The sequence below is a fragment of the Ursus arctos genome, unplaced genomic scaffold (assembly GCF_023065955.2).
Source record: "Ursus arctos isolate Adak ecotype North America unplaced genomic scaffold, UrsArc2.0 scaffold_18, whole genome shotgun sequence".
Classification (NCBI taxonomy): Eukaryota; Metazoa; Chordata; class Mammalia; order Carnivora; family Ursidae; genus Ursus; species Ursus arctos.
The window spans coordinates 41,965,943-41,990,844 of NW_026622852.1; the positions used below are offsets into that span (position 1 = coordinate 41,965,943).

A 24,902-nucleotide genomic window follows, 5' to 3' on the forward strand; every position below is an offset into this window, starting at 1 on the left:
TCTTGGTTTTTGTCACTGCAAACGAAGCTATGATAACATACCTTTTCATGCATCTTGACGCACACGTGGTCGAATTCTCTAGATCAGGGATAAGTGGAATTCCTAAGGCAGCAGAAAACGCATCTTTTTTCATAAGCAACCTTGTCCCCCCGTTGTAGTTCCTATAACCACCTGCAGGGGGCAGCACTATGACACCCGTGCCTATACAAGGCCTAATTCCCTCATCCACAGCACTGTGGATGGGACTGGGTGGGGGCTTTCCAATGCCTTTTCCCAGAGCAGCGCTCACTCAGGTATAGGGATCCACCCTCCTTTATACCTTCTTCCACGGGCTCCAGAAATCTTAGTTGTAGGCAAACCTTGACTCTATGTTCCAACTGCATTTGGAAATCAGAGAATTGCAAAGCACCAAATTAAAAGGTATCTTACTTAGGGTGAGGATCCCCCCCAAGAGTTTTTCAGTGAAAGGTATATTCACTAGAAAGCCATTCCCAAACAAAGTTCTATCTCTTCCTGCCTATGAGACTTTAGACAAGTTGCCTCGGCTTTACCACCTGTTAAATGGGGCTACTAAAGCCTACTCTTAGAGAGTTACTGTGGGGACAAAATGAGGACTGACAGGATAATGTACACCCAGAGTCTTGCACTCAGGATGGTGGCCAACAGGTGCCCAACACATGGCGGCTAATATAAATGACCACACATTTTATTCTTCCCATTGCCCAGATGAGGAAAGAGACTCTAGAAAGAGGGTAAGAGGCAGGGCTTGGATTTGAATCTTGGCCTTTCCAAACTCGTGCTTCTTTCACCAGCAATGAAAGGGGGTTCCAATACACAAGGGCAACCCTCTGTCTTGGCCTCACAGAAAAGGGGACGTAGGACTTACAGACAGTAAACAGGTGAGCCCCCCCCCCCCACCCCCCGAGCTCTTGAACCCTGAGGTGGTGCTAGGTTCAGCCACATGGGCTAGAAAGACCCTCCCCATTCAGCCCCACTTTGAAGGAGAACAGACATTAATGGTGTGGACTCTCTGCCCCAGGGACGTATTTTAATGTCAGGAGAAAGTAAAGCCCAAATTAGCCCTGTCTTCAGAGCTCCTTCCCTCTGCATCACATTTTTATCTGTGTTAATTACCTCTTACAGGGACCACTGATGGCAACAGCTTGCCAGCCTCTAAAATCAGTCTCTGCTGTGCAGCTAGGACATTCTTTTAAAATGCAGGTGGACCCCGTCCCCTCCCTGCCCAAATGCTCCCATGGCTTCTGATGTAAAATGTGAACTCCTTGCAGTGTGTCTCAGGCCTGTGCGGCTGCCCTGCTGCCTGGCCAGCCTCATCTCCTGTCCCTGCCACTGGCCCTTCCTTACAGTACCAAATGCTCCAAGTTATTTGCACGTGCTGCTCCCTATCCCTGAAAGTACATATCTCAACATACGTATACAGTGATTATTTTACTTATATCCTTCTCAGTAGATAGAGAAGTCAGGGGATTTCTATTGTGGTCACAGATGTGTCAACAAATATGAAAGACCAGAGATCGTGGGTAATTCGACATAAAATGAGAGACGATGAAGAAATGCGATTGAAATTGCCTTCCTCCTAAAATTGGTTGCCTTCCTTTTAAAAACTGCCAGTAAAGAATTTTATCTCTCCTGAAATATCACTGAATTCTCTAGTACAATCTAAACCATGCGAATTTCCCTTTTTGCCTCGGGTGCTAGGAAGCTCACAACTCCACTTAAATATGAACTATAATTCCTATTAATGGCAACACACACACATACACACTTTCCAATATGGTTTCTGAGCTCTGTGCCTTTTTCGTGATGTACTTTCTAGGTTAAGTCACTCAATTATTTCTGAAGTAGGAAGAAATACTGATCACAAATATATTAACAAGTAAGTAAATAGGATATGTAAAGTACGAAGAGGATGTTAAATCACACCAATCACATAGGAGGAGCTCAGGAAAACAACTGCCAAGCGAATGAATGAATGCCGAAGTACATCTCAAGGATCAGACACCTTAGATGTGGAGTTGGAGGCAGAGATATTTTTCATAGATGCTTGGGCAATAACTCTTGCTTTCTCATCCTGCTCTCTCCTTCCACTCCCCGGAAATACTTTACTGCTTCTGATTTTGGTCTAAGAATCATGTCATTTAAAAACATCCCCTTAAATAAAAGTCCAAAAAGTGCTAGTTTATATTCTACTGGAATGTTGACGTAAGCAGGTAGTGATATGCTGAGAACTCACTATGTCTCAAAGAACGGGGGCTTCATGTTGGTGTCCCTGACAGCCGTGTGCCCATCAGGAGGCCAGGATCTGGGGCAAAGCTTGCCACTGTGTGGCCCTCCTGCTCTGGCTCTTTGTGGCCACCTCACCCCTTTAAGTGGCTACATCCACAGGGAAACCAGTTTGGAGCACAGAGCAGTCCCCTTCCCCGAGATGGAGCTCCACATATGCATGAAGCAAAAATAAACAGAAGCAGGCGATCCAAACACCAAGGACTGCGAACGCACAGAAACAAACGCCAGGGGACAGGGCAGAGAAACGATCGCTAGTTAGGATGGAGGAGTAATCGACATCTTCTGTTCCTCTTTTGAGTCTTTTTTTTTAAATGTTTCAATTTGCCTTTAATTGGAGCCTTACAAAGTAGATTTCAAAAAACCAACTCTTCATTCCCTCCACTGTCCTTTCTTTATGAGTTTGACCTTCTCCAAAGGCTCGGTACGAAGAAGGAAGCCTTTGCTCCAGTGCTGGGAACACCAGGATCCCAGAGGCTGGAGCAGGGGCCTGACATTTTAAAAGCCCCTGATCTCTGGTATCTTTGCTCCTAAATGTCGCGGTGAGTTAAGGCTGTGGGAAAAGGAAAAAACGTGAAGGATCAAAGGGAGAAAGAAAACGTTGTCCTTGGGGATAATGCTATGAGAAATTTGCAAGACAGTGACAGAGTGGCCATCCCTTTGCAAGAGAACTCAGAAGATGAGGACAGAGCAGATTCCAGAAAGATATTGATTCCTTTTTAATGCAATTCTTCAATTATCCACTAAGCCTGGCTTTTAGTCTCTTATAATTTAAGTAAATTGCTTTACAAATGATCTTTTAAATTCAGTCTCTTTAGTCTTTTTTTTCTTTTGGGAAGAACTAACAAGATTTGAGGAGTCATAACTATAATCGCTCAAGATGAGCCTCGATGGGTTTCCAATGGAGCTGTTGTCATCTAGAACCAGTGTTTACGGCACAGCCATCCATCAGAAAAATCTGATTATATATCAACATCTTCTCGGTCCAAGAGTGGATACACAGATGGGGTGTATTCTCCTCGAGGACACTTAACATTCCTGTCCTTCATCACTTTCTGTGCATTCCGTTAACAAGGGAGAGGCCTCCAGTTTAACTCGGACTGAAGGATCTGAATTCCAGGTGGATCAATCAACGACCTAACAGCTACTCCCAACAACCATCTCTTAAAGAAAAAGGTTGATAGATCCAAGGACGTGGAAATATAACCCTCTTGTGGTTAAATGGGCATAGGACATCAATAAGTTACACATCAAAAATAAATAAATGTATATATATCAAACGCATGTAGAATAATGTATTATAGATGATATATATATATATAACATTCTGCTACATGCTATTTATTACACATTGACTATAGGTATATACAGCTATAGAAATAATAAACATGCAAAAGAGTTCAACTTCACTATTTAAATTATGCAAATTAAAATAGGATACTTTTTTGTCTATCAGATCAGCAAAAATGGAAAAGAAATCTAATATCCCGTGTTGGCAAGGCTGGGGGAAGCATCACACACACCACTAACATGGGTAGAGGGGGCTATAAAATAGCAAACTCTTCCCCAAGAACAATCTGGCAACAGTTACCCAAGCCTTAGAAATCTGCCTATGCCCAGAGCCAATGCCACCTCTAGAAAGACAGCCCAAGGAATTTTTAGACATGCTTACAGATTAATGTGCCAGGACACATTGTCTAAAGCAGCAATGTGGCTCACATTTAAAAAGCAAACTGTCCAAGAAGAAGAAATTAGTCGAATAAATCATGCGCCCCTTGGCCATGACGCCATCATGAAAAACCATGTTCTAGAAACATTTATCAGGGTCGAAAAAGAGTCAGGATCCACTGTTTGGTGAGGCAGGCTCAAAAACTATGTTCAGAACGGCAGTTCTGTAGAAAATTCCCAGTAGGAATTTACATACGTAGGCACATGGTGGACGGGAAAGACGCAAATTGTCAACAGTGATCATTTCTGGGCGGAGCAGACCATCGATGATTGGGGAGGGGGGTCTTTCTCCTTTGTGTTTTCCTGGGGTTTCCGAGTTCTCTAAATTGAGCCCATCTCTCTCGAGTCATTAACGCACACGCGCGCACACACATTTTATTTTAAATGCGCAAGCGGACTCCTCTGCTCCTCACCAAATGGCCCTTCCTTTGTCCACTCTGTAATGATGTTGACGACCACCGGCCCTTTATACAGGCCCGGGAGACAGACAACAGATTCCCCGCCTCCGCCAATCAATGAGCCGATTTCCTAAGTTACGGGTTTATCCTTATGGGGGTGGAGTTGAGGTCACGGTTAATCTATTTAGGGAATTTCCAGAGACTACACGCAAAGTACAATCCTGACAAAGGCCGGGGCATGGCAAGAGAGATAAGGGGGGGGGGGGGAAGGCCAACAGTGCCCGGTGCCGCCTCGGTACTTGAAGTCTAGTCAACAAGATGCCCAGAGCTCACCCAGGAAAAGGCAGGGGGGCGTGGCCCGGGCTGTCTGCTCCCTCGTGGGTTTTCTGATCAAATTGGCTGCAACGCCATTTCCATCAAGAAAAAAAACATCGGAGAGGAAATGTACATTTACTGACCCAAGGCTCCGGCCAGCGCGGTGCTAGGCTGCACACCCACCAGAAGGTGGCAATGCGCACACAGTTCGGAGGCAAGAAGATCGCGAGTTCAAATCCCAGCCCTGCCACCTCCGCCCTGTGTACTGGAGGCCGGTCACTTCGGTCACTTCCTCTTCCCAATGCTCGGCCTCCTCTCCCCCGGGGGCTCCGCCGAAGAGTTGGTGGGGAGATTTGAGACAAGCCCTCGCAGAGCTCCTGGTGGCACAGAGAAGCCCATCCATGGGGGCCGTATTTATTCGTGGGCTCAGTATTACAAGCTTTGAAGCATCTCAGGTGCTATATATTTTATACCACGAAGAGTCTCATCTGGCAGGAAAAGACCCCAGCACGGCTGTGTGAATATAGCAGGGAATCATGAAATATTCAAATCAATACACGCCTCCAGTGCTTTCAAGGTCACCTGTATGGCCATCAGTATCCCTGTTTTAGAGACGAGGAAATTGAATAGGGAAGTTAAGAAACTTGCCTACCGTCTGACTATTATTCCCATGACAACGCTATCGAAGAGGCATGAGAATCAGAGAGGTCAAGGAGTTTGTTCAAGGCCCCACAGGTGCACAGTGGGAGAGCCAGGCTTTGAACACAAAGCCTCTGGCTCGGGAGCCCAGGCTGTGGCATCACGGGCTGCCGCCTCTCTCTGGCATTGGAGTGACAGACACATCCCCTCAAGTCAACAAAACCTGGTTTTAATTCCTGGCTCTGCCACTTTCCATCTTTGTGACAGCAGGCAAGTGACAAACTCTTTGCAATTTTTTGCACAACGGAGCAAGAAAGGCGGGTACCGACTTTGAACCTGTTGGGCTAGTGTGAGGGTCAAGTGAGTTCATACACGGAAAGTCCTGAGAATGCCATCGGGATTCCTGTAAGCCCTCAATACAGAAGTTATTACCGGCCACAGAACAATTCAAGGAAACACTCGGAGATGTGTAATCTGTGTCACAACAAGTGAAGCAGGGTCACTAGGCTGACGGAGCCTTGGGGGAGACGAGAGGGGTTCCTGCAGATGGTGGACTGGACGATCCACGGGGGGGGGGGGGCTGGCCTCACGGGGGCGCAGCTGTCGACAGATGCAGGGACACAGAGCCACCTTTCAGAGGAGGGCATGCTGCCTGTCTGGTCAAGTGTGGATGGCACTCGGGGAACAGCCGGAGAAAAGGACGGTCTGCAGATAGAAGGGGATCAGACCATGGGCAGCCTCAACGCCAGGTTCAGGAGCTCAGCTCCTGCCCTGAAGGCTCTCAGCTCCAGTGCAGGGCAGGGCAGCGCTTGATGAGAGACAAATTTCGAAAGCGTGCCCTCCTCCAGGACTCTGAATGGACTGCTGGGCAGATAAGCAAGAAGGGAGACAGACAGCCAAAAGGCCGCTGCACTTCGGCCTCCAATGGCAGGGACAGGGGAAGTGTAGTCTGGGATGTGCTGGGGAGGGATCGGGCCTGGAGGGTCTAAGCTGGCCGGACGCTGGTGCAGTCCGCAGTGGGGAGACTGTAGGGAGGAGAGCAGGTCAAGGTTACTAACTCAGGCAATGTCCACGATTTGTGGGCAAGAGGATGAGGTATTTTCAGAGGGTCAGAAAGGAGCCAGGACTTTCAAGGCAAATAAATGCTTTTCCTAATACTGGGGAAGAGCTGAAAATACAAATTAAAAAATAAATAAATAAAGACACTAAAAGGAGGCCCAGGTCCTGTTCAGAGACAGCAAGGAAGACAGGAAGGGATGTGGGGACAAATGGAACATCTTGACTTAAACCCTCGGGGCGGGAAGAACTCGTGGAGGGAGGAGAGGGTTTAAGAGAATTTGGGAAAAGCTGGGATAGGCTTGGGGCCCCCTAAGGAGAAAGAGGAGGCGGCAGGAGAGATGGAGCAAGGAGGAAGGTCCCTCTGGGCTCAGACCCGCCGCAGGACACCACAGCCTCCACAGGCCCGGAGGATGGAAATGGAGGAAGGCAGACCCTGCCCCAGACTTCCCCGCTTCCGCACCGGCATGGGAGGGGAGTTTCTGAAAGCTGGACCCCTTTTCTTCTCTTTTCTTAATCAGAAACCTCTTAATGAACCCTCACACACCATTTCAGATGTGGTACAAATATATTCCAGGGTTTGGTTTTTTTTAAAGTACAGATACCATATTGTCAAATCACCACTTTCAACCTGCATTAATTGCTTTAATGGGTTCTGGAAAAACAGCCACCTTCTCTCCCTTCTCATCAAGGCCCCTGAGGAGCCCAGCAGGGAAGGATGCTGGGGAACAAGGACAGAGAGGCAGCTGATCTGGGAACCACACTGCCACACACTGCTCTCTGAGCCACGCACCTGCCCCACATTTTTAAGGGAGGTCGGGACACACAATTCCACCCGATCCCCGGGCTTTATTATCACTGTAAAACAAAAGAAAATGCAGATGCCAAAACCCAAATGGGGGCAATTACATTTTGAAAGAAACTCTGTCTATGTGAGGATATTGACCACATTTAGTAAATGACTCTGCAATTCAAGCAGCTACGATGCGTCAAGAGGGCCCTGAGCCCCAGTCTTTTCTTCCAAAGGCACCTTTTTTTCTTTTTTTAGACTAAGCAGGCACAACAGAAGACTTTCAAAGCCAGAAGGATGCAGTCGATAACATTTTTCATCACCATGCCTGCAGTGGGGCCTCCGTGGCCGTATTTCTCAAACTTTTCATGTGCGACAGCAACCATAACCTGTTCGTGTGGGCTAGGCGCCAAGTTCAAGGTGAGGCGGTCTGCGTCACAGAGAGGCTAAGGGAGCTGCTCAAGGTCACGGCCAAGTAACACAGTCAAATGACCGCAGGTCCATCTCCAAAAGCCATCTCTAACCTCTTGGGTACCGACCTCTCTTCCCTGGATTGTCCAACCTATCAGCTGTCCTTGCACCTGTGGACGGACCGGCTGGGTCCACCTCTCCAGTCAAGTCTGTCTGTGGATAAATGCTGGGGATGGGGGCAAATCCTAAAGGAAGGCGGTGCTCCCCAAACCTCGGTGTGATGGGAGACTTGCCTGGGAGCTTGTTAATTCGCAGGCAAGCTACATTTCTGCATCACCATTTCTAGAGTACTTAGAAACACCCTTTTAGCTGCCCCTTTGCTGGGTTCCTCCCCATAACCTGCAGCTTTAGAATCTGGTGAAGAAGACATCTTGGGACTGGTTTAGGGGAGGCTGAAATATTTGCTTTGCATTCGAAGTTGAGAGGATGCTGAGATGACGAAAATTCAGGTAGAGAGGAAAAATAACTACGAAACTGGCTGCCACTGAAGCAAAGCCACAGCCAATTTAGCAGAAGGAACACAAATTCTCAAAGGGGAAGGAGGCAAAGGGGTTGGGGCTGGAAAAGGAGAAAAAAGAAATTCACTTGTGCATTCTCCGTAAAGAATAAAGCAGCTTTTAAACGTACGCGTGATTAGCAGGAACTTGGCCTCTACCTGAAATGCTAGGGCTTCTTGAAACCTGAACAGTGCTGGGTTTTATTTCTGTTGTTTTTTTTTTTTTTTTTTTTTAACAAAAAGCCAGAAGATATATCTCACCCAAAATTGGTTCATTGATTGCTTCAGAATGCATAAATGATTCTATTTTGGAATCACAGACACAGGCTGCAGAAATAACCCACTTCTGGGAATGTGGTTTTAAAATTAAGAGCAAAGCAACAAATGAACTAACCAAAGTGGTCTCGTAGGACTAACCAAAGTGCCTGGGCCGCAGAGGATGGGAAAAGCTCTTGCCCACCCAGGCACAGACCACGTTTTTGTTTTTGTTTTAAGGTCTTTCACTGAAGTAGTCATATAGGGTTTCCTATTTACCAAATGTTTTTGTACCTACCAAGTCATACGATTCCATACCCACCCCGGGAAAGGCAAGTGGGGATATGGCTATGCCCATTTCACAGCTCCAAAGACTGAGGCATCCAGAGATGTCACGTGATCTGCTCACAGCCACACCGTCAGCTTCGCGGTAAAGCATACATTAGAGACTATGGCATTCCTTGATTTTTTGTTTTCTCCAATCACCCACTGTCTTGCAACTACATGGATTTTCTTCGGATATCACACTGAGGAACCAAGGAATCCTGAACTCGCCAGCACTGCACTGGATGCAAGATCTTTCCATACATTTGGCAAAAATTTATTTATTAAAGCACCTACTGTGTGCCAGGTGCTGGGGTAGGTGAGGGAGGCACGCAGACCAAATCCTGGTTTTCGTGAAGCTTGTCTGGAGTGGGGAAGGCACACAACAAACGAACACGGTGACATGTCCTTCTCGTAGTGGCCACGGCGCTAAAGGAAATTACAGCAGGACGAGGGGATGGTGTGGGGGCCTGCTTTGGGGAAAGGGTGGCAGGGATATGGACGCCTGTGGATGTTACAGCGCTTGAAACCCTTGGTGACCTGTGGCCCCAGGTGGGTCTGTGCCCCCCACCCCTGTGACTCCCCAAAGGGCAGGGGCCATCGACCCTTCGTCTCTGAATTCTGAGTACCAGCCACAGGCCTGGGGGCGCTAAGTGCCGCTCAGACCTTGCATGGATAAATGGCTCCCGCGAGGACAGGCTGGGCTCAAACATGCCACCTGCCGTTGATGCATGGGCTCCAGACTCCCACTTAATAAAATGAAGTCTGTGGATGGTTCCTCAAAGGCTCCCAAATGTCAGGCACGAAGTATGACGGCTGCTTGCCTTCCAGCGGGGGGCCTGGCTCTGTCTTCCAGGAGGCCGGCTGCATAACGGCTAGGGCTGGGTTCCAGGCACGTGGTAGGGCAGAAGGGCCACTTCGCTTCAAATCCCCATGGTGACCCTGGGCTGGTCAATTTCTCCTCCTGGAGCCTGACCTTCCTGGCCTCCCCACCTCCCCTGGGAAGGAGAAAGCACCTGGCACAGAGGGGGTGCTCACTCGCTGAAGCCAGCCTCCTCTCTTCCCGGTAGCGTTCTAGCAAAGCAAAGTTCAAACACAAGTGCACTGGCCCCATGGCGCTGCCTCCCGCAGCGGCCGCCAGGAGTGCACAGGAAACAAATGGTCTGATTCCTGTTCTTGGCACCCTTTGCCACCTGCCTTGCCGTAAAAGTCAAATGAAATGTCTGCAGCACAGGAATCTTTAAAAAGCAGCCCCCCACCCTGGGGCACAATTAGAAGCCTGTGTGAGCTCCCTGTTAACATCAGATTCTTGCTCGGGGGTTTTAAAAAAAAAAAAAAAGGAGAAAAAAGAATAGGTTTTGAAAGATTTGTATTTCAACCTCCAACCACCTCAAGCCGTTAAATGTCATTCCTTCTAATCAAATTCTCTGGTCCTTGCCGGGCACTAGTCTGGGGTCCCTGAGCAGTGGAGACCAAATGCTGCTCTTCCAGGTCATAAAAGAACCTTGCTGGAAAGCCAGTTGGAGCCTAATCCCCCATGGACGCCTGCTTCAGTGCAAAGCCCTTTGCAGGGCGGGGCAGGGGGGGGGTTGGGGGGCAGATTATGACTCGGAGGAGACGCACATGTGCTGGGCGCATGAGCAGACAGGCGTGTGAGGGGCGGCGTGCACTTGACAGGTGCATACAGGCTGGGTGCCGCATGGCAGAGGTGGGAAGCAACCACACACACAAAATCCAATTAGTCGGGGGTTAAAGGATCATACTTATCTTTGCCGCCCCATCGAGATGATGAATCTATGGCAGGTAATAAACAACGCCAGGTCTGTCGCAAGAGGGAGGTGACAGGAAAACAAGCAGCTAGCGCTGGGGTAATTCTGTATGTCGTTCGTGTCCAGCTTAAAGCCAAGAGGCAGGAATCTTCTAATAATAATATCCTAACTAAAAGGCATAAAAAGATAACGGCATTCTCTTCCAGCCTACAAAACGCTTCCTTCATCTGAAGGAGAACTAACCCGTTGCAAGAGGATTTTGTCCTACCCGGGCACTGTAATTGTCTAAAACCTTGAGTATCAGCTTGGGCCATGTAAATAAATAAGATTAAATTAAAGAAATGGACCTTCTCACTGCACTCTGGACCCAGCAAGCAAACATCTATTCAACAGAGTTCATTACGAGTGAGCTTTCAACACGTCATTGCCGACAAGACCCACAGGACCCAAGAAAGAGGAAGAGCCACAGAGGAAAGTCTGTGCGTCCCCAGGAACACATTACCCATGCCTTCCAAACTGGAAAACAGTAATAACACCAGGGGGAGAAGCTGCATTTCCAGATACAAAGTTAGAAGTGGTAATAATTTATAATGGCTTCAGCTAACCACGTACAATGGGAAAATGACAAATGCGTCGTTGAGAATGTGCTGGACTAAATGCAATGACTTATTTGAATATGGACAGCTTCTTTGCGGGTTATTACGCAGAAGGGGAGGGTGTGATGACGCTAATTAAATGAAACGGCCGGCCGCCGTTTTTAACTTCTGGAACATTTCAAATTCTAATATGCCCCTTGGAGGAACCCAGGGCAGGGGGTTCAGGGGGGATGCTGAGATCGTAATGAAGCCATTTCATTTTTATCGAGATGAAACACACACAACCACACACACATCCCAGTAGCAACCCGGCTACCCGCAGCCTGCTACCCACAGAATTAGGGATTCGGGGGGCAAGCGGGAAAGTGACTGCCGTTTTGAGCGCTCCCAGGGCAGTGCTGTGCATGCCACAATCCTGTGGTCGTCTTCTCATTTACTCTGGAGCGGCACCAGGGCTGGTGTTCTGGGATCGAGGGAGAGGAATCAAGTTCTCATCAGTACAGTGTGTAACCCGTCAAATTCCTGAATTAGTAGGAGGCTACACAGGCGTGCCAAGATTCTCGTCTCCCAATCCTAAGCCAACTTTCCTAACTCTGCCTTAAATGAAATCAATTCCAAAAGAACAAGAAGACACCGGATTAGACACCCTAAACGCCTTCTGGGTAGTACACACTGAGCAAATCGCAGATTGTCTGAGCCCGGAAGGGACCCTGGGCAGCTGCTGGCCCAGCCACCCGAGGGCACAGAGAGGGTCAGTGACTGGCCCAAGGTCACACAGCCAACATGTGGCAGAGCCCAATGCAGCATCCCTGGTCTGTGGGCTTCCTGGCTAATTTACCAACGCTTTTTGGCTGAAAACCTCTGAAAGGTCTCCTTTTTTTTATTATTATTATTAGTTTGGCTCCTGTTCATTCAAGAGAGATTTTTCAAAAATCAAACATTTCAATGTAATTGCAAATAGTAAATGGCTTGCCTTATCTGGACCTGTCACTGATGATTTAGCAAATAGGCTTCAAGAGAAGGATGGGAGCCCCCTGGAGAGAGGAATAGAATCCTCGCTGAACTGCTCTGAGCAACAATGGATACTTGATTTGTGAGAGAGAGAAAGAGAGAGAGAAGTGGAAAAAAAACTTTCTATGTTCAATCTTCTCTATTCCTTGGAAGGAGGTGACCCTCTCTGATTCATGAACTCTTAAGTAACTTGATTCCTAAAATTTAATTTTCTTTTTATTATGCAAACACACACACACACTCTCTCTCTCTCTCTCTCTCTCTCTCTCCTTCAGGATGCTCAAAGGATCTTTTCCCCCTCTTTCTACCTGCAGGAGAAAAATAAAGGTTTTAAGATTGAAAACACATCTCAAGAGCCAAAACACAGAAACAACCTAAGTGTATATTGACAGATGAACAGAAAAAGGACACACACACACACACACACACACACACACACACACACGCGGTGGTATATTATTCAGCCACACAAAAAAGGAAGGAATTCTGCCCTTTGCGACAGCATGGATGAACCTGGAGGACATTATACTAAGTGAAATAAGCCAGACCCATAAAAAAAATGCCGGCTGATCTCACTTCTACGTGGAATCTAAAAAAGTCTAATTCACAGAAGCAAAGAGCAGAACAGTGGTTGCCAGAGGCCAGGGGGAAGGAGAACAGGAAAATGTTGGTCAAAGGGTACAGACTTTCAATTACAAAATGAGTAAGTTCTGGGGCTCCAAGTCCCAGCATGGTGACGACAATTGATAATTCTGTACTGTTTGCTTGAAATTTGCTAAGCGAGTGTTCTTGCCACAAAAATAAAATAACTCTGTGAGGTGATGGATAACTAGCTTGACTGTGGTCACCTTTTTATCATGGACGACTAGCACAAATCATCGCACCATACACCCTAATCACACACAATTTTCATTTGCCGGTTCTACTTCCAGAAAGCTGGGGGAGGAAATAAACAAACAAACGAATAAATTAACAAACAAAATAACACCGAAGGAGAAAGAAAACAGGTCTCGTACTGAATGCAGTGTGGTCTATGGCGCAGAAAAACTGGTGGTATTTGACTAAAGTCTGGAAGTTCGGTTAAAATCCATAAGATCTCTGACGCAGTGCCCTACAGCGCTGTAAGTGGAGAAAATCCTGGTTTAAGGGTAGTTTGTAACCAGTAGAGAAGCTGGGGCCTCTCTTGGCTTGCGGTTCGGGGACTTAATGCCCTTAACTTTGTGGAGACGTGTCAACAGCCCCAGGTGTTCTTCTAAACTGTTCCCCTTTCCCCACGGAGTTAAGGTGACACAAAGCAGTTTTCATTTTGCCTGTTGCTTCGGAAGGTTCCAAAGGGGTGCATTCCGGGCAGGTTGTGTCTGGCGTTGGCCGGAAGGGGGGCACCCAAGGCAGGAGGTCATTCTGCCTTTGCCGACCCCTTCGTGGGGAAAGCGATAGTCAGGGACCCAGGGGGCTGCTCCGCTCACAGAGCTCCCGCACACATCCGAAGGCAGCTCTGCTCCTTTGGGTGCTCAGGAAACACACCACCGAGAGTTCAGGTTTAGCTCAGAACCGGGCAGCTCCAGCCTCTGGGCACGCCCCACACTGGGATGCAGACCGCAGGGAGGGCCCGTGCTTTTAAAGTCCAGGGTACCTGAGGCCTTTCCAAGTCTGTCACCTTGTGATGAGTGAGTTACACAAGTCTTTAAAAATTGCCACTAAAATTGAATCCACAATTATAATTGACCATCTGGATCAAGTATCTTTTGCGTATAAATTTATCATCTGGGAACTCCAGACCTTTTAGGGCCAAAGGCTAATGGACTATTTCTTTATAAATACATGGAATGTCAGAGAAGGGGGAAAGACTGATGTGGGGAGAGGAGACAGAGAGGAGGGCAGGTGCATGGAAATCCCCAAGAGCCTTTGTCTGCTACACCCTCCCCTCTCCGAACAATATAAACCCATCAGGCTTTGCCCAGAAACAGCAGAGAAGTGTCTGAAATTTTCAAGGGGCAGCAGGCGGAAGGGTTGGCAACGAAACAAGGAAAGCGAGAATCAGGGAGAAGATGGTTGTGCCCCAAGTGAACAGTCAGGAAATGGGCTCGATACACACCTGACCACGGGTCACCGAAGAGGACACAGGAAGTAGCCCTGGACCTCTGCTGCCTGACTACTTCCCAGCAGCCAGCAGGCCCTCAGCCGGTGCCCCAGTCACCTGCACTGAGGAGGACCCAAGGCAGGGGCAAAGGGTGTGGTGGTGAGAAGCTGGGTCACAGGGCACCCTAAACCCTGAGGAAGCCTTTACCCCACGCAAGCTGAGTAGGTCACTGTTTTCTCCCCCAAAATTCTTCACTTCCTATACAAAGGTGGGCAAAGGTAGAGTGTGTGTGTGTGTGTGTGTGTGTGTGTGTGTGTAAACACCTTCAAGGGATTCTCGAATCCACATGTACACCAAACACTATCCATCTCAGACTCCAACTGGTTTTCAATAGCCCTAGGCGTGAGATTAGCAAACACGGAACCGCTTTAAACAGCTTGATTAAATCCCTAGGAGATTGCAGTCATGAGGTTATTTTTCTCAATTAACAGACACAAAAAGTGCAGCTACTCTCAAGGGGTTGGAGGATTTATTTCTGACATTGAGGCAGGGGCCTCCCTTCCAACAAGGTTAGGGACACTTGGCAGGTCCAGTTGCCCCATTTTCCTAGTGGAGATCCAGAGGTTTGGAGAGGAAAAGTGTCGGTCCCAGAATACACAGCCTGATACCTGAACAGCAGAGTCAGGTTGGAGCTCTGTGGATCTCCAGCACAGCCTCTCTGGGGCACGCTGGTGCTGACAAAACTTTCTTTCAGGGGCAAAACCCGACTGAACAATGAGAATAACAACAGCAGAAGCGGAGACCACCCACTGATGACTAACCCTAAGCCAAGAGGAGACCTTACCTTTTTTTTTTAAATGCCCCTAAGAATCCCTATGCCTTTTCACACTTTGTAATCACGCATTTGCCGGAGTATCCGGTAATGTCTGTCTCCCACGCACTGCTAGCCTTTATGCCCCCACGAAAGCAGGGTCCAAATCTGTTTGGCCCACCACCTCGTGCGCATTGCCCGGTACCTATTTGCTAAAAAAAACAAAACAAAACAAAACAAAACCTAGATATTCCTGACTTTAAGAAACATTTTTTTAAGAAAAATGGGGCCCAGAAAGATTAGGAGATTTGCCTTAAGGACACACACACAGGCAGAGCTCCTGTCACTCTGTCCTGTACTCGTCCCCAAACCACAGCCTTACCTTGACAGCCTCAGCGTGGGTCACCCGGGCCAGGGATTTGTCGTTCACACGCAGAATCTGGTCCCCGACTCGCAGCCCTTCCTTCTCGGCCAGGGAGCCTGGCTCCACCAGCGACACGTAGATGCCCACGCCATGCTCCGAGCCCCCGCGGATGCTGAAGCCCAAGCCCTCGTGGGCCTTGGCGCGCCGCAGGCTCACCAGGCGCACCTCCCCCGGCCCCGCGCCGTCGGGGCCGCCCCAGGCGGGCTGCCGGTAGGGGGTGGTGGCGGGCAGGTAGAGGCCCTCGGCGGTGTACTGGTCGAAGAGCAGCTGGTCGGAGCGCGGGATGACCAGACGCAGCATGGGCAGCAGGCGCCGCTTGACCGGGCTGTCCAGCAGCACGCGCAGGGTGCGCACCAGGTCGAAGACGTTGCGGCGCGCGTGGTACGCGTTCAGGCAGTGCGTGAACTGCTCCCGCTCCGCCTCGCTCAGCAGCGCCGTCAGCGCCTGGTGCAGCTGGCGCACGTTGGCAGACAGCAGCCGCAGCCCCGCGCCCCCACCGCCGCCCGCCCCGGCCGCCGAGCCCAGCGAGCCGGTGGAGGACGAGCTCACCGACAGGCCGTCCAGCGGCGCGTTCATCTCCCCGCCGAGGCCCGGGCGGACGTGGGGCGCGCGGAGGGGCAGCGGCTGCGCTCGCCGGTACCGGCGCGACAGCCGGAGCCCGGGGGGCGCGGAGACCGCTGCCGGAGTCTGTGTTTCGTGGGGGGGGGGGGGGGGGGCGAGGAAACAGTGGCAGAATCCCGGGGGGATCGCGGAGACCGCCGCTGGAGTCCCGGACGCGTAAAGACGGAGGGGTCGAGATCCTGGAGTCCGAGGGTTGCAAAGACGGCGGCTGGAGTCGGGAGGACAAGGAGACGGCGGCCGGAGTCCAGGCAAAGCGGAGACAGCGACAGGGTCCCGGGGGACCAGGAGTTGGCTGCTGGAGCCCGGAGGTCGCGGAGACTGCGGCTGGAGTCCGGGGGGGTGGGGGGAGAGACGCGGAGAGAGCAGCTACATTCTGGAGGGCACAGAGACGGCGGGTGTCTGGAGTGGGGGGCGCAGCAAGGCGGACCGCCCCGTCACACCATGCCCGGGGCTCCCCCAGCCGGGCCGCCCGTTCCTCTCGGGCTGGGGGACCCCAAAGTCATAAGTTGGGGTAGGGGGAGTTCTAGTCCCAGAGCCCCCCGAACCGCAGCGGGTGGAGCCGCGCGGGCGTCCGCCAGGGGCTGCGGGGCATGTCCGGGGATGCAGCAGCCCCGGGACCCCCGCGCTCCTGCGCCGCTTGGGCGCAGACGGAGCCGCGCGGCCGCGAGCCGGCACTTTGCGAACTGTTGAGCTGCCCGGGGCAGATCTTCCAGCGAGTTCCGACGCCGTCGCCGTCGCCTGCCCAGACTTGGCCCCGCCCCCTGCCCCTCCCCCTCTCTCCCCCTCCCCCCTACGGGCTCTTCAGGAAATGACGTCCCGCCTAGCGCCTGGCGGTTGCCTGGAGACGGGGTGAAACAGTGCAGCCCAGGGGAAGAAAGGGGTGAAAGTGGGGGTTGGGGTGGGAGGAGCTCCGGGGGCACTGCGAGCCCTCTCCCCACTTCTCCAGCTAAGAGTTGAGATGCGGTGGGCTCCAAGCCTGTGCTCTTTTGCGATCGAAGCCCAAGCCTCAGGACCGCTTTGGAGCAATTAGCCGGCCAGCCAATTCACAGTTGTGGGGGAAAATAGCCAACTTTTTGCCCCTAAAATGGTAAACGCTCCAGGCTCGGTTTTCTACCTTGACACACTGCGCTCCTCTCTTGCACGCCCTGACGTACGAGTTCAAGTGTTTATATGGACGATCGTTGGGCACCTACTGGGTGCAAGAGATACATACGAGCCTGCTGGAGCCACCTCCCGCGCGAGGGGCTCGCTGGACCCCTGCCTGATAGGCGGGAAAGCCGCTTTGAGAAATATGAGTGTACACAGCCCACATGCACACATACACAAGCGGGTGAGTCTATGTGAATGAGGGGGGTGATTGTGTATCAGTGTTAGCGTACTGGTTGTGATCTTGTCAACAGGGGAAGAACAGGGGATTTCTGTGTATTATTGCTTACAACTTCATGTCAATCTACAACTATCTCAAAATAAAATTTTTTTTAATTTATGTAAGGGGTTGGGGAGAAAAGTATTCTGTGCCTTCCCATCCCAAGACGAAATGGGAAGATATTCCAAGGTGTGGCCTAGAGCTCTTCTCTCCCACCACACTGCCCCAAATATGATCTCAATTCAAAGGAGACACTGGTTAAAAATATGAAATCGCGGGACACCTGGGAGGCTCAGTCCGGTAAGCATCTGCCTTCGGCTCAGGTCATGATTCCAGGGTCCTGGGATTGAATCCCTCATCAGGCTCCTTGGAAGGGGGGGAGCCTGCTTCTCCCTCTGCCTGCTGCTCCCCCTGCTTGTGCTCGTTCTCTCTGTTTCTCTGAAAAATAAATAAATAAAATCTTAAGAAACAGTGAAATGCTGACCTCAAGGAGGTCACTGTTTCGCAGGGGAGAAAGACCACATGAATAAATAAAGTTAAAAACCAGTGTGGTAGATGTTGTGATGGCTGAGAGAGCCCAGGTTTAGGGGAGGGGAAAATTGGAAGGACTTAATCAAAGAGGGAACACCTGAACAGAGATCCCCCTAAGGAGAATGGGCTTTCTTTTCTGGGCATTGGGTAATCACAGAAGGATTTTCCACACTGTTAGCTTACTGCATGCCCAAAGCTGAGGCTGGGAGTCAAAGCTATATTCCCCCCACCCCCAATCTTCAAGTCTCTTATTCACTTCCCCAAGACAGATCTAGATTAAATTAATATCCAATGAACGTATTTGACGGAGTGTTTTAAATAACCTGTTAAGCTACCTTTGGACATATCTCTCACAGCCCGAAGTTTAGCAGTTAATGACGTGTATTGTTCTTCCTCCTTTTAACTGCCATTGAAGCCTTTGATGCAACAAGCCAAAGGTATTTAGATTTTTTAAAAATCAATCTCCCCCACCCCCCCAAATATACTAATGGCATGTCTCAAAATGACACCAAGCAGGGCTTAATTATATGCAGTTCAAGTTTCCTGCAAATGTATTTCATGCTCGGCTTTCACTTAGTTTGTGGTTCTAATTATAATTACTGTGATTGGCTTGATAAATGCACCTAGGAGCTAAGATCCCCATTCCCAACTTTATCTCTGTGCAAGGATGCTTGTGAAAAGGTATTTTGCTTCAGGCAGTGGAAACTACATCACACACACATCTTAGTAGACAAAAAAACACTTTCTTCTGCAAACATCAGAGACCATCTGGGATGCCATGCTATCTTTTAATTTCATAGAGGCCAGTTTCTAGGGAGGGGCGCAGACAAGTACAAGACCATGGAAAAAGAACTCATTGGGGCTTCCTCCATCCCTCTTGCATAACCATTAGTATCAGTTTGCACTGTGTACCCTCTGGGGCTCAAACCTCAAGAATCCTATTTCATGTCGGAAGATGTGTTTGTCGTTCAGAAATAAGCTCTTGGAAATCCAAGATGCCTGGGCTCCTGAGGGCTACACTGCCTCTGGCCTTCCAGACCTGGAAGAAAGCCCTGACCTGGCCTTGGTTGCATACTGCCCTCTTCAGAAGGTAAGTATTATTCTCCTGTGTATGCGGCGGCTTCCCTGGGCTGGCTTCACCAAAGTCACTTTTGACAGTTCGTTACTGTTCCCCAACTCTGGCGAATCAATGCCCTTCTCTTATGGAACTTTCTGGAACCTTGAAGACACTGGAGCAGTTGAAAGACAGAGGGAAGAGTGAATTGTATTCAATGCACTCTGGATATCAGGAAATAAATCATTATTCCAGTCCGGAATGTCTGTTTACTAGTGGAGTGCCCCATAACAAATGGCTTCCCTTCTCATCTGTAAAATAGTTTCTAAACCTTTCCTGTGTCCCCAAAGGACAGTTGCAAGCACCACATCCTGTCCAGTAAATGAAAGCACACAGCAACTCTTAGAATAGGGTGAAGGTGTTGGTTCTTTTCTCCTCTTTTTTATGGCAATCTTTAAAAGCCTTTTTCTATTGCGTAGTCATTTGGAACTCCTTCCCTTTCCTCTTATCCACTGGAATATATCTGTAGAAAGCACTAGAGAGTAATTTCATTTAAGATGCATTTCCTTCAGGGGGCGCCTGGGTGGCTCAGTCGTTAAGCCTCTGCCTTCGGCTCAGGGCGTGATCCCGGGGTTCTGGGATCAAGCCCCACATTGGGCTCCTCTGCTGGGAGCCTGCTTCTTCCTCTTCTACTCCCCTGCTTGTGTTCCCTCTCTTGCTGGCTGGCTCTCTCTCTCTCTCTCTGTCAAATAAGTAAATAAAATCTTTAAAAAAAAAAAAGATGCATTTCCTTCGGGACATAGAGAAAAATACAGCTAATGTTTCTTGAGTGCCAGACACCATTTTAAACACTTGTATTTTAACTCATTCAATCCTCCCAATTATTCTATAAAGACAGGTACAACCACCACCACCATCATTGTCATCATCACCATCATCATCCTGGTAAAACAGAAAAATCAGGACATAGGGACGTAACGGTCCCCAAGATTGCAGCGGTAGTTAATGGAAGAGTTGGGATTTGAACCCAGGCAGTCTGGCTCCAGAGTTCTTGCTCAACCACTATGCTGCACAGCCTCCCAAATGCTTAGTTCAAAGATGCTAAAAGGCCCCAGATGGGAATGGTATGAAGACCACATTTCCTTGAAGGTTGGGCTGGGAACGTCAGAGCCACATACTAATGATTCCCAGTTGGTAAGCTGACGTTTGGTGGAGGGGAGAACGCGTGCGGGTGTGTTTAATAAAGAACGCCTCATTGAGAGAGATGGGGGTGGAGAGGACTGGGATCCCAGCCCGGACACGGAGGCAGAGGCTCAAGGCAATCAGACGCAGGGTGTCGGAGGGAGTCGTATCTCCCAGCTTTGGAGTGATCACGTCCGCTCCAGGCCCACAGCCTATCTCTTCCCCACAATGTCAGTGGGGATACTATCAGCAGAGAAAAGGGAAATGTTCACCTCGATGACTGGTAGACAACGCAGACAATATTGATAAAAGTGCAGGGAGATAAGAGAGAGGCGAGAAAAAGAGAAAGAGCAAAACATCTGGAAAAGAGGATACAGGTACAGACACCCCGCCCCCATCCAAAAGTAGAGCGTTCCATTGAAACCTTTTGGAGGCTGAACCGGCGTAAAGCAAAGAAGCAATGAACATTCATTACTATGGAAAAACTTTTGAGCATCCTCAGACCCCAGAAATAACTTCTCCCAGGCTGTTTTGTTACCTTAGGACACATCTTGCTAACGGATGCACAAAATAAGTCCAGATCAAGCACAGTTGCTCACAGACCCAGGTCAGAGCTGTGCTGGCTTGATCCTGAGATGCAGAGAGCGGTTTCCGGGGAAGGAGCTTGGCGGGGGGGCGGGGCCGCGCTCGCTGCTGGGGGCGGGGGGGGAGGGGATGCACTGCCTTTGTAGCAAACAGCTCCCCGCAACACAAACCCTGAATATGCTATGTTTGCTTTTTGCCTTTTTTTTTTCCCTCCCCTAAAAGCAAAATCCTCTTCGAATTTCTTTGGGTTAGCGAAAACAGATGCCAGCGTAGGTCTTCTGTAAAAGTGAGGTGACGTAATGCAAACTTTTGAAAAGCGGGGGATACCTGCGTTTATCTTGCTCTTGGCAAAATCTCCGAAGAGTCTGTCTCATAGTCATAAAGAATTTTGTGATATTTGTGCTAGGAGGGTGCTAGAGCATAGAATTGATCTCCAGGTTTCAAACCCGTCTTGGATATTCACTTGGGCAACTCATGGAGGTCTTAGGTGCCTCTGTGCCCTTTGCCTGTAAAATGGGGACGGTGGCGTTGTCATCAGCATTATGATTGACTGAGTTCATGAATGCGCAGCCCTTATCCCCCTGCCTGGCAAGTACCAGTGTTCCCACAAGGCTTGCATCCATCTTGGTTAAAGTTCTTACCACACGGGAGCCCCCCAAGAACAGGGCCATGGACTCTTTGATCTCTCTGCGTCCGGTGCTCAGCCCCAGGGCAAACACACAGTAACTGCTCAGTAATTAGTTGCTGAATGCATCCTTGATTCCCTCCCTCTCCCGCTCTTGTGTTACAGATGGGACAATCAAGGGCCAGAGAAGGTTGCTGTCTTATCCACAGTCCCACGGGGCGCCAGTGGTGCCTCTCACGGGCTCATTATTAGCTAAAGGGAAAATGTACTGAGAGCTTGCAATGAAAGGGCTAAGCACTTTACAGGCATCGTGTCTTTAATCCTCACAATAATCCTGTGAAATGGATATTATTATGACCCCTACTTTACGGATAAGAAAACTGTGTCCGAGCTATGAGGCAGTTCTCCCAAAGTCTGTACTGTTAACTGCCCACAGTACTAACCCAAACGCGCCCTCTCTGCACCTGGCATCAAGACAGGTGGGAATGATGCTGACTTCTCTCATATCGCTTTGGGGGAAATAACAAATTATAACGATGGCAATAATAAATTTCAGGGAGCCAATTTGTGGCTAGAAAGAGGCAGAGCCGTGGAAGTGACCTTATCAGGCATGCCATGCTGTAATCCGATTGCTACATAGAGAAGAGCTGCTTTAATCAGAGGATTATATATTGGTTACACCCGGATATTCACTCCACGTATCAGCTGGCACAGATTAGAGAAGCCCCCAGAGGACACATCCTCACCATGTACACATCAGCATGGTTAACTGGGACATCCATTCATGCATTCACTCCATGCGTTCATTCATCATTCAGCCTGACTTAGCTCCTCCTCCATTCTGCCAGGCAATGTTCTAGACTTTCAGCAGGAACAAGACCACCAGGGTTCCCGCCCTCCTGGAGCTGACAGTCAGGAGCTGTTGTGTTGTGAGCCTCAAACATGCTAATGGTGAGCTCTGATGTTAGGGTCCCAGGCAAGGCTCCCCAGCTGGTATCTCTTTCTCTGAGCCTCAGCTTCTCAGGCTTTTTGGCATCAGCGTAAAGTGATATCCAGACTGCGGACAGACTTGGTGAAATAATTCCTGGTTATGTAAGCTTGGAGGACTTGCCATCACCTCTCTGAGCCTCAGTTTCTTTATTCATTAAAAAAAAGAGCTATAAAAAGGGCTATAAAAGAGTAATGGTTGGGAAGTTAATGGAAATAATGCAGGTAAAGCACGTAGCGTTGTGCCTGGGACCAGGGCAGCTCTGCGCTGCTACAAGAATTGCTTCAAGGGGCACCTGGGTGGGGCAGTCAGTTGAGCAACTGAGTCTTGGTTTTGGCTCAGGTCATGATCTCAGGGTTCTGAGATGGAGCCCCATGTCGGGCTCCGAGCTCAGTGTGGAGTCTGCTGGAGATTCTCTCTCCCTCTCCCTCTGCCCCTCCCTCTTGTGTGCACTCTCTCTCTAAAATACATAAATCTTAAAAAAAATTGCTTTGAGAAAATAACTTAGTTTTGCTTATCTGTATGGATCCTGTAAGACTTCTTTTTTTTTTTTTTTTAAATAATGAGGTGGCTAAATTTCTGGTTAATTGCTTCATGTCCTCGCTGATCCTCAAGGAGGCTTTTTGTTTTGTTTTGTTTTTATTTTTAACTCCAGTCTTCAGGGGATTCTGAAAAAAGAATGCTATTCCCAGGACTTTCTGTATACTGTTGGCCAAGTCCTTCCTCTCCAGGCCTCAGTCTTCCCATCTGTACAATGAGGGGCTTGGAGGCAATGATCTCTAAGCCTTTCTAACTCTAAGAACAGTGTTTTTGTTTCTACGGCAGAGGAGGAGAAGGGAGGGGAAGGCAAGGACGAGGGGGAAGCAGGAAGAGCTTCCTGGGGTTCTGGGCAGACTTAGATTTAGAATTCTGTCCCTGGCTCCCTGGCTGACTGATGACTCTTCCTCTGACTGGTTTGAGGCTCATAATGTCTCTTTGCCTCCAGGTTTCAAATAACAGCTAATGGTCCTAGCTGCCTTTCAGCAGGCTTTGTGATTTTGCCTTTGACTTTGACCATCTTCAAAGACACTCGGCAGACATCGTTATTACATTTACAGGGCCCGGTGTGTCCAAATGCTTGGCAAATTGTGTCAAAGAATCTATAACTGTTACAGAAGAATGCTTGCTCTCTGCATTCTTCTTTATTCCTTGGAAATTTGATATCCTCATTGACCTTCTATGAAGGTAACAATAAATGGAGTTTCAACATCCTGGAATTGTAGGGACTTTTTTTAGAGCCGGGCAGAACCTTAAAGATCATAGTCATTTATTCAATCAACAAACATGTTTCGAGTGCCTCCTGTGTGTCAGGCACTGTAAGGGGGCTGAAAGAGCTGACCTCTTGTCCTTGTTCTCATGCCTCCCATCTAGTTGGGAATAACACGTGACGAGTAATACTGGCTCTGTGTTGTAATAGAGTATATCAGTTATCTATTGCTGTGTAACAAATTATTACAAACTTGATGGCTTAAAAAATACACATTTATTACCTCATAGTTTCCATGGGTCAGGCGTCTGGGCATGGGTTAGGTGGTTCCCCTGGCTCAGTATTTCACAAGACTGCAATCAGTGTATTGGGAGGGCTGTGTTCTCATTTGAAGGCTTGACCAGGGAAGCATTCACTTCCAAATTCAGTCAATGGCAGAGTTCATTTCTTGTGACAGTATGACTGAAGGTCCCACCTTTTTGCTGGCTGTTGGCTGGGGGGCCATTTTTTTCATCCTGGAAGCCAGGCACAGTTTTTTTGCCACGTGGTCCACACATGGCAATGGACTTCTTCAGAGCCAACAAGGACATCTCTCTCTCTCTAGTCTGCCAAGATGGAGTCTTCCATAATGTAAGGTAATCTTAAGAGTGCCATCCCATCCTCTCTGTCACATAAAGTAACCTAATCAAGGGAGTGACATCCTGTCACTTTTGTCTCATACCATAGTTTAGAAGCAAGTCCCCGGTCCTGCCCAAGTGGAAGGTGGGTTGACTATATAAGGATGTGACTCACTGCACAAGTCACTGTAGGGTGTGTCTGCCACACAGAAAATGGACAAAGGATAACAGATGTGCAGAGAAGGAAGCCTCTACTTCTTCCAGGGGAGGTCAAGGTTTCCTGAAAGAGGGGACATTTGAAGGGTGACACTTGAAGGATGAGGGGGGTGGGTCACCTGGTGGACAAGGTAGAAAGGACACTCTGGGCAGAAGGAACAGCATAGACAAAGACACGAAGGCAGGAAAGACTACAAATCGTTCAGGGAACTGCAAGGAAGTTCTGCATAGCTGGACCCAGCAAGCATGTGGCCAGAGATATAGCTGGAGAGAAGGTGGGCAGCCGCGAATCATGACAGACATGGGATGGTGGGCTGAGCACTTTTGACTGTATTCTAAAAACAGCAGAGAGCCATCAGTTTGTAGGTGTGACTTACGATTCTTCCTGGAGGAGCAGCCAGCAT

The 24,902-nt window shown here is 49.1% G+C and overlaps 1 protein-coding gene across 1 annotated transcript in view; it reads right to left on the reverse strand.

The window, feature by feature from the left end:
- WHRN (whirlin) overlaps nt 1-16,153 on the reverse strand; it is an 86,260-nt gene extending 70,107 nt beyond the window's left edge. Inside the window, exon 1 of the mRNA XM_026513839.4 lies at nt 15,426-16,153. Within this exon, the coding sequence (XP_026369624.2) occupies nt 15,426-16,043 (618 nt within the window). The 5' untranslated portion in view covers nt 16,044-16,153. The remainder of the gene's footprint in view (nt 1-15,425) is intronic.
- Nucleotides 16,154-24,902: the final 8,749 nt, after the last annotated feature.